Source organism: Silurus aristotelis, assembly GCF_946808225.1.
Source record: "Silurus aristotelis genome assembly, chromosome: 3".
Classification (NCBI taxonomy): Eukaryota; Metazoa; Chordata; class Actinopteri; order Siluriformes; family Siluridae; genus Silurus; species Silurus aristotelis.
This window is the reverse complement of record NC_139576.1, coordinates 25399181-25419891: the sequence shown is the minus strand read 5'-3', so window position 1 is coordinate 25419891 and position 20711 is coordinate 25399181. Positions and strand designations below refer to the sequence as shown.

The following is a 20711-nucleotide window of genomic DNA, read 5'->3' as shown; positions in this document are numbered from 1 at the left end:
GCCACACAAATCAGACTTCGATTCTACAATGCTGATATTTCTGTTGCATCTTTCGTTTGGTGATTTTAGTTTCCGTTATTCAGATTGGAAAATTGTGACTCGAGCCCAAATAGAAATAATCCACCTGACGAAGGTGTTCATTCTTTTGTTTAGGTTTTTTGTTTGTTTATTGTTTATTTATTTGTATTCTTGCATGGATATTGACTATCAGGGCTCTTAGCAAGAGCTCTATATTTGTTCACGTGCATGTTGGTATTCCCCTGTGCATTATAGTATTAGTGTTGTTGTGAACAAAAATGCTCATTCTTTTTCAAACAGGATATTTTTTTTTTCTTTTCTCCTCCATAATGCCGTTTCCGCTCACACATTATTTACCCCGGCTTTTTCTTCTTTCGGAGTGTATGTGTCTTTAATGCCCTCCCTGGGTGTTTCTCCTGGTGTGATGCTTCACACAGCTGTACTCTGGCTGATCCTTTCTGAACGCACGCCTTCTCTCTGTCTCCTGCAGATAGCTTCCCCAGTAAAGAGCAGCCTCTGGAGCTTCTCAAGCCGTCCGGACTTAATCACATTCCCTCAGGTAGGACCTTGTTTTAAAAAAAAAAAAAAAAAAGTGTGTGCATATGCATTTTATCTGAGTTCGCTTCAGATTGGTGTGTCCTAAGTTCTAATGGCTTATCGACCGCTATATTGTGCTGTTTATATTCATGGAGATACAAAACTATGCTGTTGGACATGGTTCAGGTTTCTATCATTTGTTCAAATTTAATGAATATAAAAAAAAAAAAAGAAAGGGAAAAGGATTTTGGCAGCACACGTGCTCTGCAACAGCTGGAGTAAATACTTAGTTTTTATTTTGATGATGATACTGATCAGTTTGATTATTGTTATTTTTATTCAAAACAAGCAGCAAAGGCTGCAGACAATTTGACATGAACTGCGTTTTTCCCCACTCTCTGCTGGAGATACTGGGTGTTACTGGCTTGCCACACAAAAGTGCTTGGTCCTAAAGGTTTTTTTTTTTCTTCTTTTTTCTCTCTTTCCTACTCTCTCACCTGCACATTGTGCTTGGATGAGCAGGGAGCAACATACTGGTAGCTTCCATTATGAGGAAATGAGTACATGAGTGCTATGTTGTAATAGTGTCATAATGTAATAATCCTTCCTTCACACATTATGGCACATACTGTAATATATATATATATATATATATATATATATATATATATATATATATATATATATATATATATATGTGTGTGTGTGTGTGTGTGTGTGAGATGTATATATGTAGGTATATATAGGGTATTGAATGGGTTTGGTATGGGTTTAGAATGGGTAAAGACTGGGTTCAATATAAGTTTGGACTGAGTTTAAAATGGGTTTATTTTTTTTTGGGGGGGGTGGGGGTGGGGGGGGGGTTAGTATGGGTTTTAATATGGCTTTATTATGCATTTGTTTATAGTTTAAAATGAGTTTAGTATGGGTTTAATATGCATTTGTGTATAGTTTAGAATGGGTTTAAGTATGGGTTTGTGTATAGTTTGGTATAGGTTTAGTATGGGTTTGTGTATAGTTTAGTATGGGTTTGTGTATAGTTTAGTATGGGTTTGTGTATAGTTTGGTATGGGTTTGTGTATAGTTTGGTATGGGTTTGTGTTTGGTATGGGTTTGTGTATAGTTTAGTATGGGTTTGTGTATAGTTTAGTATGGGTTTAGTATGGGTTTGTGGATAGTTTGGTATGGGTTTAGTATGGGTTTGTGGATAGTTTAGTATGGGTTTGTGTATAGTTTGGTATGGGTTTGTGTATAGTTTGGTATGGGTTTAGTATGGGTTTGTGTATAGTTTAGAATGGGTTTAGTATGGGTTTGTGTATAGTTTAGAATGGGTTTAGTATGGGTTTGTGTATAGTTTAGAATGGGTTTAGTATGGGTTTGTGTATAGTTTAGAATGGGTTTAGTATGGGTTTGTGTATAGATTGGTATGGGTTTAAGTATGGGTTTGTGTATAGTTTGCTATGGGTTTAGTATGGGTTTGTGGATAGTTTAGTATGGGTTTGTGTATAGTTTGGTATGGGTTTGTGTATAGTTTGGTATGGGTTTAGTATGGGTTTGTGTATAGTTTAGAATGGGTTTAGTATGGGTTTGTGTATAGTTTAGAATGGGTTTAGTATGGGTTTGTGTATAGATTGGTATGGGTTTGTGTATAGTTTGCTATGGGTTTTGTATGGGTTTGTGTATAGTTTGCTATGGGTTTAGTATGGGTTTGTGTATAGTTTGCTATGGGTTTAGTATGGGTTTGTGTATAGTTTAGTATGGGTTTGTGTATAGTTTAGTATGCGTTTAGAATGGGTTTAGTATGGGTTTTTGTATAGTTTAGTATGGGTTTGTGTATGGTTTAGTATGGGTTTAGAATGGGTTTAGTATGGGTTTGTGTATAGTTTAGTATGGGTTTGTGTATGGTTTAGTATGGGTTTAGAATGGGTTTATTATGGGTTTGTGTATAGTTTAGAATGGGTTTAGTATGGGTTTGTGTATAGTTTGGTATGGGTTTAGTATGGGTTTGTGTATAGTTTGGTATGGGTTTAGTATGGGTTTGTGTATAGTTTACTATGGGTTTAGTATGGGTTTGTGTATAGTTTAGTATGGGTTTAGTATGGGTTTGTGTATAGTTTAGTATGGGTTTGTGTATGGTTTAGTATGGGTTTAGAATGGGTTTATTATGGGTTTGTGTATAGTTTAGTATGGGTTTAGTATGGGTCTGTGTATAGTTTAGTATGGGTTTGTGTATAGTTTAGTATGGGTTTGTGTATAGTTTAGTATGGGTTTAATATGGGTTTGTGTATAGTTTAGTATGGGTTTGTGTATAGTTTAGTATGGATTTAGTATGGGTTTGTGTATAGTTTAGTATGGGTTTGTGTATAGTTTAGTATGGGTTTGTGTATAGTTTAGTATGGGTTTAGAATGGGTTTAGTATGGGTCTATGTATAGTTTAGTATGGGTCTGTGTATAGTTTAGTATGGGTTTGTGTATAGTTTAGTATGGGTTTGTATATAGTTTAGTATGGGTTTAATATGGGTTTGTGTATAGTTTAGTATGGGTTTGTGTATAGTTTAGTATGGATTTAGTATGGGTTTGTGTATAGTTTAGTATGGGTTTGTGTATAGTTTAGTATGGATTTAGAATGGGTTTGTGTATAGTTTAGTATGGATTTAGAATGGGTTTGTGTATAGTTTAGAATGGGTTTGTGTATAGTTTAGTATGGGTTTGTGTATGGTTTAGAATTGGTTTAGTATGGGTTTGTGTATAGTTTAGTATGGGTTTGTGTATAGTTTAGTATGGATTTAGAATGGGTTTGTGTATAGTTTAGTATGGATTTAGAATGGGTTTGTGTATAGTTTAGTATGGGTTTGTGTGTAGTTTAGTATGGGTTTGTGTATAGTTTAGTATGGGTTTGTGTATAGTTTAGTATGGATTTAAAATGGGTTTGTGTATAGTTTAGAATGGGTTTGTGTATAGTTTAGTATGGATTTAAAATGGGTTTGTGTATAGTTTAGTATGGGTTTGTGTATAGTTTAGTATGGGTTTGTGTATAGTTTAGTATGGATTTAAAATGGGTTTGTGTATAGTTTAGAATGGGTTTGTGTATAGTTTAGTATGGGTTTGTGTATGGTTTAGAATGGGTTTAGTATGGGTTTGTGCATAGTTTAGTATGGGTTTGTGTGTAGTTTAGTATGGGTTTGTGTATAGTTTAGTATGGATTTAGAATGGGTTTGTGTATAGTTTAGTATGGGTTTGTGTATAGTTTAGTATGGATTTAGAATGGGTTTGTGTATAGTTTAGTATGGGTTTGTGTGTAGTTTAGTATGGGTTTGTGTATAGTTTAGTATTGGTTTAGAATGGTTTTAGAATGGGTTTGTGTATAGTTTAGTATTGGTTTAGGATGGTTTTAGAATGGGTTTAGTATAGGTTTCTGTATAGTTTAGTATGCCTTTGTGTATAGATTAGTATGGGTTCAGAATGCTTTAGTACAAGTTTAGTATGGGTTTAGTATAGGTTTAGAATGGGTGTAGTATGGGTTTAGTATGGGTTTATTATGGGTTTGTGTATAGATTAGTATGGGTTTAGAATGGTTTAGTATGGGTTTAGTATAGGTTTATTATAGGTTTAGAATGGGTGTAGTATGGGTTTATTATGGGTTTGTGTATAGTTTAGCATGGGTTTAGAATGGTTTAGTATGGGTTTAGTATAGGTTTATTATAGGTTTAGAATGGGTGTAGTATGGGTTTATTATGGGTTTGTGTATAGTTTAGCATGGGTTTAGAATGGTTTAGTATGGATGTAGTATGGGTTTAGTATGGGTTTATTATGGGTTTGTTTATAGTTCAGAATGGGTTTAGAATGGTTTAGTATTGGTGTAGTATGAATGTAGTATGGGTTTATTATGGGTTTGTGTATAGTTCAGAATGGGTTTTGGGCGTGCCTTGAACTACATTTTCTTTAGACCATGACAGACTCACAAGTAGGAAACAGATGGTGCTGAAGGGTGATTTTGGCTGTGTGATCTCCTCGCCTGGAGGCAAGCCCGCTACCAGCGGCCCCTTTATGTCTCCTTCCATTCCCTCCATTTCCTCTGTCTCTGTCTCCCTGTCTGTCTCCACTGTTTGCGCTCCGTTTCTCTGGTTCCTCACTCGGCCAAATCATGCAGAGCTCGTTCATGCTCTTGTCCCTCAGCAGTAATCAGAACATTCAATACCACAGCACAATATCAAACCACCGTATCCAGCGTCATCTATTATTCATTCTGGTTAAAGCATGTAGACATTTGATATCAATCTCACTAGGCTAGTCTTTACCGATTGTGAAAATAGTGTCCGGTACAGTGTAGTGCTGTGTGCATGTGTGTGCGTGTTAAGGATACTTGTAAGTGGCTTATGTGAGGCACTTCTATTGAGTACAGCAATAAAGCATCTCTCTCTCTCTTTCTCTCTCTCTCTCTCTCTCTCTCTCTCTCTCTGTAAGTGCTGATGTCATTGGGCTATACTTGGCTTGCTGTATGTCTTATTAATCAAAGGCAGGTTTATCCCGGCTCCCTCGGTTTGTTAATGTGCGTTTGAATGCAAGTTTACTGTACATATTTGGGTACACTCGGGTTCATTTAAACGTGTGTGTGTGTGTGTGTGTGTTTGTTTTCCTATTGTCTCTCCCAGTAAATCATCTGACCACTCGCAGGTACTACTAGGATCCCTTACACAATGCACGTCATACATATGAGCGACTCGCTGAAGACTGGGGCGTGACAACCATTTCTGTGCTGTCATTGTGTGGGGGGCGCCATTAAATATTCACAAGATCACTTGGCATAACGCTGAGCGAGGTGAGCCGCTCTACTGTTACCAAAACAAACACAACCCCCTAAACAAGGGAGAGACCACGCCAGTGGTGATCAGCGAGGATAAAAGGTACGACAGTGTGACGGACTTGTTTGTGGGGTGAAATAACACCATGTGAAATCGACTTGGAATTTCAGTGCTAAAAGCGCATGCTATCACAGTAAATATTTCAGGAGCGATACTAATGAAACCACTGCAGAAGTCTCTGCGTGCCAGTTCCCATGGAGTAATGTAGACACACAATAGTGCATCATTACAGGACCTGAACATGACTGCTGTTGTGATGATGGCTATAGTTTCTACACTTACTCAGTCATGCCAGGTTGAATGCTGCGAGTCTGCCTCAGCAGCTGTGAGCCTCGTATCAAGAGAAAGAGTTCACAAATACAATCCCTCCGATTTCGGTCAAGAGTTTCGAACCTTTGACAGAACTATTTAATGCCATTTTTTTATTTTCTTTGTATTGTTCGGTCCGGTCAGAAAACCTGCGTGTGATTCGACAGCCAAGAGCAGTCGAAAAAAAAAAATAATAATGCTGTGAGCCAAGTTTGCTCAGTGGTAATAGTTGTTGGGTTTCTTTTCTGCCTTAAATACAGCTTGCACTGAGCCACAAAACACACACACACACACACACACACACACACACACACACACACACACACACACACACACACACACGGCAGAGAGAGGTTGAGGGTTAAAGCAGCTGTTTTCATTATGCACTGGTAGTAGTATTACAAATACAAATAAAGTGGAAAATGGAAATGCATTTTATAGCATTTTTTATAAAAAAAAATTTATTATTATTATTATTATAATTTTTTTTTTTTTTACTGTTCTGGAAATTTAACCACAAACAACCATTATTAAAACTTTTTTTTACATTTTTTTTCATTAAGGAGTTCTTATGCTTCGTAGTGCATTTGACTGCACGCTCGCTTCCAATGGGTTTAATCCAAACCTAAAAAAATTGTTCCAAATAATACTTTTAATAATAATAACAATAATGATAATCATAAGAAAAATACCATTTTATAATGATAATAATAATAATAATTTGATGCAAGTAAAATAAATGGGTCCTAAAAGGCTCTTTAAAAATAATAGCCGTGTTATTATTGAATCTACGTGAAACCCGCTCTATACCTTTGCCCACATCTTGTTATTCTGTTTGCCGGTGTTCCGCACTTTTATTACCGTTCAAACTCGGACCCTTTTAAGAACAGCGTCATATTGACGCGAAGGTCGCGACCCGGAATATCTGCATGCGAATTTAGACGACTGGGCATTTTCAATATCGTGATGTAACCCTGCTCGTCTGTGGTCAGGCCGATTGGCCGGGGCCGGCTCTCATTTGCATTCGTCTCTCGGCTCATTTGCATGAGTGCTGCTCGATTGATTGTTGACGACGTCCGTGTTTTTTTTTTTTTGTGCTCGCCTCCGATTGGCTCGAGGCCTGTCTTGTTTTTTTTTTCTGTTCTCGGCAGCGTAGAGGAGCGCAGAGTCAGCGTTGCTTCCTGGTATGAGAGGAAACGAAAATGAAGTGGATATAAAGACGGGCGCTTGTTAAACGCCCACGTGGACCTGCTGGAAAGACGGCCCACTCCGCATCAGCATGGAAGTAATGTACCTGTTGCCTAATAAACGCTTCTTACCAGTTTCCTAATAACAGGTTAACATGGGTGTAAAAGATTAGTTGAAATAGCTTTGTGTGTGTGTGTGTGTGTGTGTGTGTGTGTGTGTGTGTGTGTGTGTGTGTGTGTGTGTGTGTGTGTGTGTGTGTGTGGTGATGCTTGTGGAGTGTTTGCCCTTTGAAGAGGAGGCTCTGACACCCCTGATGAAGGCGATGAAGACAGATTCGCCTGCATGTTAACTAGGCTGAGTGCGAGCCCGGTTTATTCATTCAGAAGCACGCTATTCAAACTGCCAATGCCGCAGAGTCGTGCGCTTACACCACGGGCCCGGGTGCGTGGGTGGCTGCAGTACACCAGTTACATCTCAATCTAACACTCCCTCTGTTTCAGTATCTGCCAAGACATGAGTCTCTTAAAGGTTTTCCTGCCTACACACACACACACACACACACACACACACACACACACACACACACACACACACACACACACACACACACACACATAAGCCTAAGGAAGGCATTTGGTTATTTCAGAGGTTCATCAATGACCTGTAAAGGCAGCGCTCATCTTTAACTGCCTACTGCATTTAGCTAACGTGAATTATTCCTGTTTTTAATTGTCACTATAATAATCATCCACGTTGTGCAGAGCTGCAGCGTATACACCTGCCTTCGTTTGTGCGTTTTGAACATCGCGTTCCACATGGTGTTCCACAGACCCCTTGTTACCCCAATAAGAACCTCCACTCTTCTGGGAAGACCCAAAGGTATTAAGTAGGGTTGAGGCTACAGCTCTACCGAAGGAAAATCATGATCTTACACTCGCCTAAAAACAATATCCCAGAATGACAATGTGAAAGAAGTTTGTTTGAAATTTTTGCTTATTTATTACAAATAAAAACGTGAAATCACATGTACACCAGTATTCAGTCTTTCTCAACACTTTGTTGAAGCCCCTTTGGCATCAATTACAGCCTAAGTCTTTTTTAGCAGTTTCTCCCATCCTTCTATGCAGAACCTCTCAAGCTCCATCAGGTTGGATGGGGAGCGCCTGTGCATTTTCAGATCTCTGGCTGGACCACCAAAGGACATTCACAGAGTCCAGAGGTCCAGGTTTTCATCAAGGATATTGCTGCACTCATCTTTTTCTCGATCCTGACTAGTCTCCCAGTTCCTGCTGCTGAAAAACATCCCCACTGCATGATGCTGCCACCACCATGCTTCTGAGGTCTGATAGTCTTTTAGGTGCCATTTGGCAAACTTTAGGCAGCCTGTCATGAGGCTTATAGTGGGGAGTGGCTTCCATCTGGCCACTCTACCTGATTGGTGGAGTGCTGCAGAGATGATTGTTCTTCTGGATGGTTCTCCTCTCTCCACATAGAAATGCTGAATATCTTTCAAAGTGACTATCAAGTTCTTGGTCACCTTCCTGACTAAGGCCCTGCTCTGCCAATCGCTCAGTTTGGCTGGACGGCTCTAGGAAGAGTTCTGGTGCTTCCAAACGTCTTCTGTTAACAGATGATGGAGGCCACAGTGATCATTGGGACTTTCAATGCTGCAGAAATGTTTCTGCTCCCTTCCCCAGATCTGTGCCCCGATACAATCCTGTCTCAGAGGTCTACAGATAATTCCTTAGACTTCATGGCCTGGTGCTCTCACATGCACTGTTACCTGTGGGACCTTCTATAGACAGGTGTGTGTCTTTCCAAATCATGTCCAATCAACAGGATGCACCTGAGCTCAGCTTTGAGTGTCACTGCAAATGCTGTGAATTCTGTACTAATTTAACTCATCGGGCGGCACCGTGGTGTAAAAATGAATTCCTAAAATGTTGGTCAAAGGTGATGACATCCAGAGCTCCTGCTGTATGTCGAATCTGACAGCAAACGTGTTCGTTCACGTGTCGTTTTTCGTTGTGGGTTTATTCAGTAATTCGTCATTAATGAGACGAGCATTCCAATAATGCAGGTTTCGCTCATTTCGCTCGGCGAAAACGCAGGCTTCCGGAACCCTCTCCCTGCGTCGTCTCTTCTCCTTTCATCTCTCCTCATCAGTCATTATGTCTCAGAGCAGTACTCATGCCGGTCCTCGCCTCTGGACATGCACAAACACGTGTCCGTCTTTCATGCACGGACTGTTCCCAGGAACAATCTGTATGGAGTGGTTGTTTCTTTTCTTTTTTTTTTTCCTTTCCGAATAAAGCAAACAGCGCCCTAATCACTTCCAGCCAACTTTGGTCGTGAAAGGCCGTGTGTTTGCCTACGAACTTATGGACTTGCCATACAATAATGAATATTGTCCGCCTCGAGAAAGAGCGCCGGATGAGTTCGCTGGAGGGTGTAGAAGCGCTCTTAAGGGAGAAACATAAAGCAGATTGATTTGGAAGCAGTACTCGGAGCTCCCGGTGGGGGAAAAAAACAACCAGTATTGACAGGCAGAGAAACGACTTGGGTCTCACTTTACACGCTCTCACCGAGGGGTTTTGCTTGTGCGAGGTCTTGACCTGCGCTAATTTTACGCACGTCTCTTAGAGGAAAATATACGCTTATTGAACCGTTATGACAGGCTCGTGCGCTGACCTCGGGTGTACAGGAAATTCGGAAAGGATCCCTTTTCCGGGTAGTCACACGGAAGCTGCTATTGTTAATGAGTTGGGAATTAGGCTTTCCTTGACCACTCGGATCATGTGTTGTGCTTGTTGCTGGATTTATGGTTGAAAAATTCAGTTGTTGTGAACACTGATGGTAAAATGTGTGTGTGTGTGTGTGTGTGTGGAGAGCCATGCTGTGTTTCTGGGCAGTACTTCATGTTTAGTGCTAGGTGGCATGCTGGTCTCTGTCTTACTGAGAGACACTGAGAGCTGTCAAGGGTCACCTTGCATACTCAATAGGGGATGCAGTGGGTGTGTTGAGGATGTAACAGTCAGGCACTATGCCCTTGTTTCACTTCTGCCATGCAACTGCCCCATCTCTCTCTTTTTCTCTCTCTCTCTGGATAGACTGTAATTCCTGGACGTTGGCCAACACAGTGCAGCAGCTCGTGCCTCCCAGCCAAAGCAGCGCGGTTCGTCTCTTTTATCCCGACACCGTATTTAAAATAAAGCGCAGCTTTTATCGCTCACCATAAAAAAAAAATAAAAAAAAATCTAGATTTTTTCATAGGCGCCTGTTTAGAAGAAGCCGTGCAGCAGTCCACAGCGGGAGAACACTTCATTAAAAGCGCTATTTAATATCAGTGAAAATTCAAGTGAAGTAAAGTTCAACACAATCGAGATGACTTTGGATGGTTCATCATGCTGAGGGCTGTTCAGTTTCCCCTCCACGATTACAAACAGCGTTCACCTCGGAGTAGGTCGTTTTGTTTTTAAGAGCGAATATCAAACGTTTTGTCGTTTTTTTCCGACAGCCCTTTCAGTCGGCGGAAGTTGTACACGGTTTACACGGGACGGAGTGGACAAATCTCCACAAGCACACTCGAACATCTAGTGGAACGTCTTTCCAGAAGAGTGGAGGTTATTGTAGCAGCACACGGCCACCAAATGTGGAATGGGACGTTCCCAAAGAAGAGACGAATCTGGCGTCTCCTATACACACCCCAGTGTTTGAGCTTTCACTCTAGAAACACTAATGTACGAGTTATCGCATGTGCATTAATATATAATGCGACTTTTGTCTTAGTAACCGGAGCCGCTATCAGCTCAGCTGTAACACAAAACGAATCCTGTGCACTGATTTGAGAATTGATGGGCCCTGTGATTTTATATATTACCATTTGTTGCCTTTTATTTATTTATTAATTTTTTTTTGGGTAATGAGAAGTCACCCGAATACTGTACATGTGTTTTTGGGAGACGGTTGCTGGCTGCCACTGAAGCCAGTCCTCACAGATGGTCTCTGAGCATCCTGTATTGGCCACTGAAAGTGGCGCCCTGTCCGCCACCTTGGCACCCGCGCTCAGCCTGGTGCTGCCAAGTGGTGAAGGCAGGAGCTGTGAGACAGCTGCCTCGGTTCTTTTGGACCAGAACATGTCTCTTTCTCTCTCTCTCTCTCTTTCCCCCCCCCCCCCCCTCTCTCCCTCTCCTGCTCTCCACACACACACCCCCACACACAGCTCTCTCTCTATCTGTCTGACTTTATCTCTGTTTCATCTCCGACTCACTCACACGCACATATATACAGGAAATAAGTCCAAACGTGAACCTTTGACCTCAAGTCATCTTCGGAACATTTGGAGTCGTTTCAGAGACTTGTGTTGCATGACCTTTTAAACTAATTAGCATGCGTAGTACGAAGGGAAAGTTTCTTCATAACACCAGCACAGAGGTGTTCGTGCCAAGAGAAACGAACATCCCCTTTTATGTAGCTGCTCATCACTGTGGGACACATGTGACACATTTTGACACTTTTCTACCCTGTGTTACACACACAATATGTAGGCCAGCAAGTTCTGAGGAGAAATAAAGTAAGGAGAAACTTTGGTGTGTTAAAAAAAAATTTTTTTTTTTTTTTTTTTTTTTTTTTAGATATTTAATGATTTTGTTATTATTGGTCATTCTTTAAGTGCTTGTTAATGAAATGTAAAATGAAATGACGAAGTGTCATGTTTTTAATGCCAGCGTTGAGGGGGGTTCCTTTTTAAAGGACCAGATTTGGGCTTGTCAATGCGATGTGACCACTGTCCGTGTCCCCGTGATCTTTCTTTACATGCTAATCTCGAGATCTGCGCGATCTGCGTCGGCGTGTGTTTCACTCCCCGTAACAGCGAAAGATGGCTGTATTAGATCACTGTCAGGTATCAGTTACTGCACAGAAGTCTGATATCATAATAGCGCCCACACGCACACACACCAAACGACACGATCGTGTGGACGCAACCCCTCGAGTATGTGACCGAGCCATAATTTGATTAACTAGGTGATTGATTAATTAATTGATCAGTCGCTCGATTTGTAGCAGCCATATTGCCTCGGTGTGGCGGCTTTCTGGTAGCGCTGCCAATCAGATTTAGCCGTGAAAGCTCTGAGGCCAGCGATGCATAATGCACTCCAATTGCATTTTATTACATGATTGAGTCTAATCACTGAAGACAGGCCTGCGATTTCTGCCGTAATGGTGCTGAGAGGCAGCCGGGCACAAGCCCCAGTCCTGCATGATCGATACGAAGCCGTGCCGTTTCAGTGCCGCGCTGTGTTACCACGCTCACACACACACACTCCGCTCTCTCTCTGTGTGTGTGTGTGTGTGTGTGTGTGTGTGTGTGTGTGTGTGTGTGGTTTCAGGGCTGTCATTCCATCCGAGATATGGCTTAGACTCTATGGATATCTGAACCGTGTGTGTGTAGTTAGCGGTATTGTTGTAATGTGATGTGTGTGTGTGTTGGTGTAACAGGTTTATTACCTGGTGATGCATCATTAAATCCGGGCTTCGGATCCGACGCCGTGTCTGATCTCAGTGCGAGAAATATCATTATCAAGAGCAGAAAGTTTGCCACTTCGAGTCAGAGGTAAAACCTGTATGCACACTTCAATATGCTTTGACGTTATAAAAGTCAGGAATGGATTTTGAACAGGATACAAATATCTTCAGACGGCTGCACTATATGCACTTTTTTATCGACGTCCAATTCTATCTTTAGTCCCCAAGCTCAAGATTTTGGAGTGTGCTTGTGGAGATGTGTGCTCATCCAACCACAAAGGTTTGAGTAACACCAGGTATTTTATGATGAGGAGCCCTGGGGTGCAGTCAGCTTTCCAATTCAGAGGTCAGAGCTGTATAGCAGCACTCTTAAGATCTTCCATGACAAATTATGTAAAGCCTATGTTCATGGAACTCAGGGGTATTTGTCGTGCTGGAACAGGTTCGGGTCTCCTAGTTAAAGTAAAAGGTTAATAGTAGCTCATCCAAAGACATTCGATAAAATTGTGGGCCTTGAACTTTGGCTGGGAAAAGTCAGGCGTCCCAATACTTTTGCCCATATAGCTTCGATTCTGTAGTTGTAGTTTTGTGAACGGAGATGCTGTAGGAAAGTTATGGCAAATAATTTAGCTAGTCTCAGTTTTTAAAGATGGTCAAATCCGGTATAACTGTAGCCAGATTGATGAGAGAAAGAGCAAAAAACAGCGACTCTTTTTTTTGTTTGTTTGTTTTTTTGGTGCTTGTTTTCCACCCTCTTGCTTTTCTACAAACCTTACACGTCACTTTCGTCCATAATGTGGCTTTCAATCACAGGACACACCCAGCCCATGTGACCTCCTGCAGAGTGATGGTCTGGTTTTGTTCATGATCTTCTTAAGTCTATTTTATTCTCTTTATTTTTTTTCTTTTTAACGATTCAAATCATTCCTCTGTGAGTCAGTCCTGCTTTTTGTCTTCCAGCTGGGCACTGAGCGTTTTAATCTACTTCAGCTACTTTGCTGAGGCTCGCTGGGCGCAATTCCTCCTCTCCTTTTTATAGCCTGCTGAAATTTGAATGTGAGTAAGCCTCTTCTGCTTGGAGGAGGGTTAAAGGAAAAGGCCATGACCCCTTTTATCTTCGTCACACTCTGCGGAGTGGGAGAGGCTTCGAACATTGCTCCTTATTTCTGAACTTTATTTCCTGCTAGCCGTGAAACGAGTCCGCACTAAGAATAGACGGATCATTTTTGTTGGCCGTCACTCAGCGAAATCAAAGGGTGTTAAAGGTCAAAACGCTGACACACGAAGCTTTTGAAAAAGCGTGTTCTTCTTCTTAAAAAGAAAGCCATCCAGATCCATCCGGTGTCCTCCTCACATGCATTATTGATGCGGCCTACAGGGACGCAAGCTAATATGACCGCTCGGTGGTGTTTCAGTGGGCGGAGCTAGCGTTCAGTAGGTCAGAGCAGGGATGGCTGTGCCACACTCCACTGAATGCACAATCCACCGGTCTAATAGACCGGAGCCACAATGTGCTGAGAGAGAAGCTGAGGAAGAGTGTGATGGATTTAGTAACATGAGCTGACTGGCATAAATACATTACAGTAAGCACATGCAGGATTGCAACAAAGGTGTAGCGTACAGGTTTGACGCTGTTGAGCTTGTGTTGGAGGAACACATCGTTATTCATCATCTCTCCGTAACTCGTATTGAAAAACTGGTAAAAAGTAGGATCTTTCACTCAAGATCTTTCACTGCAAACCATGTAAAGCATCTTCATGTGCACAGGCGTATTCCCACGCTGGAAAAGCACCCAAAGTCATCCTATACACCAGTTTAGGTAAGAACCTCATACGGCTGGAAAAGCCAGGCGCCGTCCCAATACTAATACTAATTTGAGACGTTTGACATAAAAAAAAAAGGTTATTTAAAAAAACAGAAAAAAACAAATCCAACTGTGATTTTCTTCACACATCATCTCTATTTGTTCGCCTGTATGTGCAAATGAAGTGTGAATTTCTGAGTTATATTTTTATCTGCTGTGAATTTGAATTAATTTGTTTATTTATTAATTTTTTGGATTGTGCAGTCTGTTGTTAAATAATATGCTAAGCAATGGCTCATTAGTAACCGAAAAAACAAAACAAAACAAAAACACAGATTTGGGTTTATTCATTGTTTCAGGGTCATGTTTTTACTGAGTTCCTGTAGTGAGCCTTTAACACAGTTGTATTTATAGGCATTCGTTTTAAAAGCCTGCGGTTTAAGACGCTGCATGCAAATACTTCGCATTCATTCAAACGCCATTCGTTTTCACCGGGGAGTAACGAAAAACAAACAAAAAAAAACGTGCTCTAGGATAGTGAGCAGTGAGAAGTTTGGTTCATGCAAATGACATGCGGTATCCATGTAACCGTTCGCGCCGATGTTGCACTGTGGACGTGTGTTTCCTTCTGCCTGCATGCCACATTTATGCGCTTTTATATATTTTTTTAAAATCTATCTATTGTACTTTGCAGCTATTTGTGAGTGGAGCATATGTGTTTGTTTCTTTTTAGATTCATACTGCTTTTTTTTTTATTTTATATATATATATACATTTCTTGACACTGCATGCTGCCCTCGATCAACAGACGGATAACAATGCGTCAGGATTCAAAAACGGAAATTTGCAGTTGAAAACATGGAGATCAGCAAGCAGCGAAATTTCATTGCAGACAGAGTTAAAAAAATAGAGAGCGCGCACTCTGGTAACATGACGCATTCTTTTGTGGAGGGCTTGTGCCATTACTGGGAATCATCCTCACTAGCAAATGGTAGGATTGTGCAACTAGTAGCTTTAAAAGACATCATTGACCATTGGGGGCTGCGACGTACCGTGTCTGAGAAAGTTGTTGTTGAGCGCAGTCATTTTAGCCGACTTTGGAGCTCTACCCTGCAGTTTAAATGGATCTCAGGTGCTGCTCAAAACTTTGTTTGATTCTTCGAGAAGCGAATGTAAACAGGAAATAGTCACGCCACAGTGAACAATTGTTTTCATATTGTACATCCTTCTATATACATTTTGTACAGCTTTATTATCAGCGTCAGTGCAGCAAAGTTTAGGCAAAAAAAATCTAGTTTTATTTACTTTGCGGGCAACGTGGCTGTGTAGCTCTGTGCATTTGGTACGTATAAGAAAAGTTAAGAACATTATAATGACAGCAAAAATACCAATCCAAAAGAAGGCGGTTGTGAAATCCAGCGTATGTATTACAGAGCGTGGTGCAGCCCAGACACGAGGCGTGAGAAGTTCCTGATCAAGGTACCCTGACCAGATACAATAATAAACCGGAAGCCGATAATGCATTGTGAGTAACCGTGATATCGCAACAACCCCAGAGCGTATGAGCGCCCCGTGCGGTTTTGGACCGAAGCTCACTCTCATGACGCATCTGGTGTGAATAGAGATTATTTCGGAGAAAAGTCCGGAGTATTCTTTAAGCCTCATATCTCTAAAACATTCCACAGTGACAGCAGCCTGATGGAGGACGAGGTAGCCGAGTGTTTGGGGTGATACAATTAGACAGCCCTGTTAAAGGAGCAGTCTTATTTAATGGAGAAAAGCTGCTTTCGAATGTCGTTTTTCTTTCCTCCACAAATGTGATAATTACGGCTCCTGGGGTGGGGGGGTGTCGAGTCTGGAGCTCGGCCCAAATCCCCGAAGTCGGTTCGAAAGCTGGAATCGTTCGCTTACTCGCCTCATGATTCTCCCCATGCATTTGATCAGAGATCTCTTCTTTCTTTCTTTCTTTCTTTTTTATTGTACGCAGCTGAATGATTTCACATTGAAGAATTCTTCAGCTCAGACAGTGACTTTATTCCATACCCAGATTTCCACCAGCGCTCAACAGGCCGAAGAGGAAAAACACTGCATCACGTCACACGGCAGCGTACATCCAGCGCCGCTGGTGCGATTTCTTTATACCGGAATGAAATGCCCACTACATCCGTCCGAGGCGCACGACCGCAGCAGCCACTCTCGTATTCAGGAACACAGAACTCGAGCGCTCGAGAGACGACAGAAATCCATCAAAAGCAATAATTAATAATGAACGACACGGCAGTTCTCACGTCGGCGTTCAGCCGTGTCCCGAGGGAGAACGTTTCTGAAGGTAGCAGCGTATCTATCATTCCGTTTCTTCATTCTGCCGGGACTTCATCTTTCATTTCTCCGGGCACCGACTCTCCCTTTCCTTGACTCGAAGTGTAGATCGTCGTCCATTTCCTCATTTTTTTTTTTTTTTTATTTATTTTATTTTAGCTTTGAATAGCTTTTCATAAATTCTCCTTGTACAGGTATAATCCAGTGCCCGTGGCAAGTTTGCATGGGAAAAAAAATAGGGAAAATTTTTTTCCCCCTTCAAGTCGTCATCACAGGAGAGTTTTATAAAACGGGAGTTCCGATTACACCATCTCATTTACATGCGCCTCTCTTTGGCACGGCGCTAGAGGGAGAATGCTGGCCGGTTATAGAAAACTCCTGTTCTGATGGACTGAAATTCTGACAATCAGAGTGTGTGTGTGTGTGTGTGTGTGTGTGTGTGTGTGTGTGTGTGTGTGTGTGTGTGTGTGTGCTGGTGCGTTTTTACGCATGCGAGAGCGTTATCGGGGCGATCTCTGGGTGTGTGCGTGCACAAGGATGTTATCAGCAGCATAGCTGTGTGTGTAGCGTCAGTAGAAACGTCGTTGTTGTTGGTTTTTTTTTGTTGTTTTTTTTTTTTTAAACTGTCAGTTGTTGGCAATGCAGCTGGCTTCAGTGTGTAAAAAAAAAAAAAAAAAAAAAAGCTGCCGCCTGAAAGTTCAGCACATTTGAAGAGCAGAGAAGCTTCTGTGTTTAGCTGCTGACCTGTTGTGCATTGCTGGTAATATTTGGAAGTTAAGTTGGATTAAAAGTGCTCTGATGTGCATGTTTGAGGTCAGAACCGGACACGGCGTTGTGTGTTTCGCATATCCACCTTTGCTTTAGTGTCCTGCTCAGCATGGAGGATAAATCACTGCCCAAAACTCCTGCTATTGAATTAACAGGGATGGGATTTGAATGATTTCAGAGACTTACGGACAAAAGGATTTCCAGCCATACGCGCTTCTTCCACACAATTCTACACGGTGCCTTCGGCTGTGGTAGCATGAACATGTTCCCTTCACTCTTGGAGGCCCGAACCTGTTCCAGCGTGACTATACCTCTGTGCACAACGCCAGCTCCGTTAACAAATGCTTTCCATGGGCTTTAGTGGAAGATCTTGAGCTAAAAACCTATTGAACTCCTGTGGGATGAATTGGCTTTACTGAAAGCCTTGCCCACTCCAAAAATCTAGTGGAACATCTTCCCAGAGGAGTGGAGATTATGATTATAGAAGTAAATGTGGAAAAGCACATAACCAAACTAATGGTGGGGTGTCTGCTCGAAGATGTGTTTGTCTGCGATTATAAAGCTAGTGCTCACATTTCATAGGTTGCTACATAAAATCAAATGCGCGTCTTTTACTCTGCCTGGCAACCTGGGGAAACCCTTCACAAGCTGATTGACATTTTCAACTAAATATAGGCTGCAAACTGCCGGCTTTCCTTAAGTGAAGTAGAGCAGCTTTAGAACGTCACTGTGTGGGAGATTTAAAAGAAAAAAAAAAAGAAAAAAAAAAAAAAAAAAAAAAAAAAAAAAAAATATATATATATATATATATATATATATATATATATATATATATATATATATATATATATATATATATATATATACACACACACCAGCATCATGTAGTAACTATGAGACCTGTAGATGATTGGTTGAAACTTTTCAGATCCAGATGACTTCTCCACGAAGCCTCGTGAAAATCGCGTGTGACATTAAACACACAGGGTAACTTTCACTCTCAAATGAGACAGGAGTCATTTGGTCAGAAAATAAATAAATGTGTTAGAAAGTTAGAATAAGCTCCGCTCTTCTGGAAGGACGTTCCACTAGATTTTGGGGTGTAGGTGTGCTCATGCAGACACAAGGGTGTGAGTAAAGTCAGGTACTGATGTGGGTGAGGCGAGGAGGCCTGGGGTGCAGTCAGCGTTCACAATCATCAATCTCTCCAACTTTGTGGTAACATTTTGGGGAAGAACCACTGTATGGCTGGTGGATTCGGGTGTCCCAATACTTTTGTGTGTAGTGAAGTGTTTTGTTTTTTTGTTTTTTGCTCTTTAGTCGACATTTGTCCGTTAATTAGATGTAAATTCTAACAAGAATCTTATGACTGGTAGCTGTGATTCCTGCACTGTGAATGTCTTAGGACAGTCCGTGTATCCATATTGTACAGACGCCAGTGCTGTCCAGAGAAAAGCGTCCGGGTGTTGCAGATCATCTCTGCGTGAAAGCGATCCGTGCGATATTTATTTCAACGTACTATCGCCTCTCTCCCTGCTCACGCGTAGCCAAACACACTGGCTATTGATTATCCGTGCTGGAGTAAATGTGCCATCGATCTGCCGCCCGGGTTACTGCTGCCTCCAGCGCCGTGTCCATACTTTCTTTTCTTTTGTCCTCACTCAGTGCCACTCCCAGGAGACGGGACCCAAGCCTTTAGCTTTACTTCTTTCCCCCTTATGGCTTTACTTCCTTCTCCGTATACAGCAGCTGTTTATCTGGTTTTTTTTTAAGCGCATAAGGATGAACGCAGAGCACGTGGACACTCGTATCGCTTCTCGGGTTCCCAGCGGTTCTGCTGGCGTCATCCATCTTTAGTCTAATCACCTCATTTCTAATGCTGTTAAAATGTCTTCTCCAACCCCAACTCATTTCATCATGCACATTATTCACAGCGACAGCCTTAATCACTGTTTTCCTTCCTATTCTGATCTTATTTCGAGTCTTTCTCTCTCTCTCGCTCTCTCTCTCGCTCTCCCTCTCTCTCTCCCTCTCCCTCTCTCTCTCACTCTCTCTCTCTCTCTCTCTCTCTCTCTCTCTCTCTCTCTCTCTCTCTCTCTCCCTCTCTCTCTCTGTGTCTTATTGTCCCAGTCCACAGAACAGTACATTTGAAAGCACCTCAGGCAGCCCATAAATTAATGGAAGAAGTTTGAGGTGATGTCAGAGCAGACTTTGTTAACTTTTTAAATGGTAGAACGAGGGTCTGTGGGCTTGATGCGATGGCATGAGCAGCAGCATGTCGGTCTTGAGATGGCAGGAATGGAACCTTGTGGGTTTCCGTGTTGCACTGTGAGGAGCACGTGGGTTTTAGGAAAAAACACTAGGTTGCTGTTTCATGATCTTAGTGGTGTGCCTTTGGATGGCATGAGCAGAACATTGGTAGAGTCAAGTGGAAAGGAGCAGAACATTGTTAGAGTCAGGTGGAAAGGAGCAGAACATTGTTAGAGTCAGGTGGAAAGGAGCAGAACATTGTTAGAGTCAGGTGGAAAGGAGCAGAACATTGTTAGAGTCAGGTGGAAAGGAGCAGAACATTGTTAGAGTCAGGTGGAAAGGAGCAGAACATTGTTAGAGTCAGGTGGAAAGGAGCAGAACATTGTTAGAGTCAGGTGGAAAGGAGCAGAACATTGTTAGAGTCAGGTGGAAAGGAGCAGAACATTGTTAGAGTCAGGTGGAAAGGAGCAGAACATTGTTAGAGTCAGGTGGAAAGGAGCAGAACATTGTTAGAGTCAGGTGGAAAGGAGCAGAACATTGTTAGAGTCAGGTGGAAAGGAGCAGAACATTGTTAGAGTCAGGTGGAAAGGAGCAGAACATTGTTAGAGTCAGGTGGAGAGGAGCAGAACATTGTTAGAGTCAGGTGGAAAGGAGCAGAACATTGCTCATTAAAAGCAAGGACCAGGATAATGAAAGAAAATTTTTTGATGTTTAGGGTAGCAAGAGCAGATCTTCGTGGTGCTCAGGTTGGTGAGAGCAGAACATTGGTACTTTCAGGTTGAAAGGAGCAGAACATTGGTACTTTTAGGTGGAAATTAGCAGGACATTAGTACTCTTAGGTGGAAAGGAGCAGAACATTGGTAGAGTCAGATCGAAAAGAGCAGAACATTGGTAGAGTCAGGTGGAAAGGAGCAGAACATTGGTAGAGTCAGGTGGAGAGGAGCAGAACATTGTTAGAGTCAGGTGGAAAGGAGCAGAACATTGCTCATTAAAAGCAAGGACCAGGATAATGAAAGAAAATTTTTTGATGTTTAGGGTAGCAAGAGCAGATCTTCGTGGTGCTCAGGTTGGTGAGAGCAGAACATTGGTACTTTCAGGTTGAAAGGAGCAGAACATTGGTACTTTTAGGT

The 20711-nt window shown here is 41.8% G+C and overlaps 1 protein-coding gene across 5 annotated transcripts in view; it reads left to right on the top strand.

Annotated features, from left to right (window-relative positions):
- The window catches only part of hdac4 (histone deacetylase 4), a 164794-nt gene that overhangs the window by 64740 nt on the left and 79343 nt on the right, over positions 1-20711 (top strand). For all 5 annotated transcript variants that reach the window (XM_083537490.1, XM_083537491.1, XM_083537493.1 and 2 more), the window contains one exon: positions 509-577. In XM_083537490.1, coding sequence (XP_083393616.1) covers positions 509-577 — 69 coding nt within the window. The remainder of the gene's footprint in view (positions 1-508; positions 578-20711) is intronic.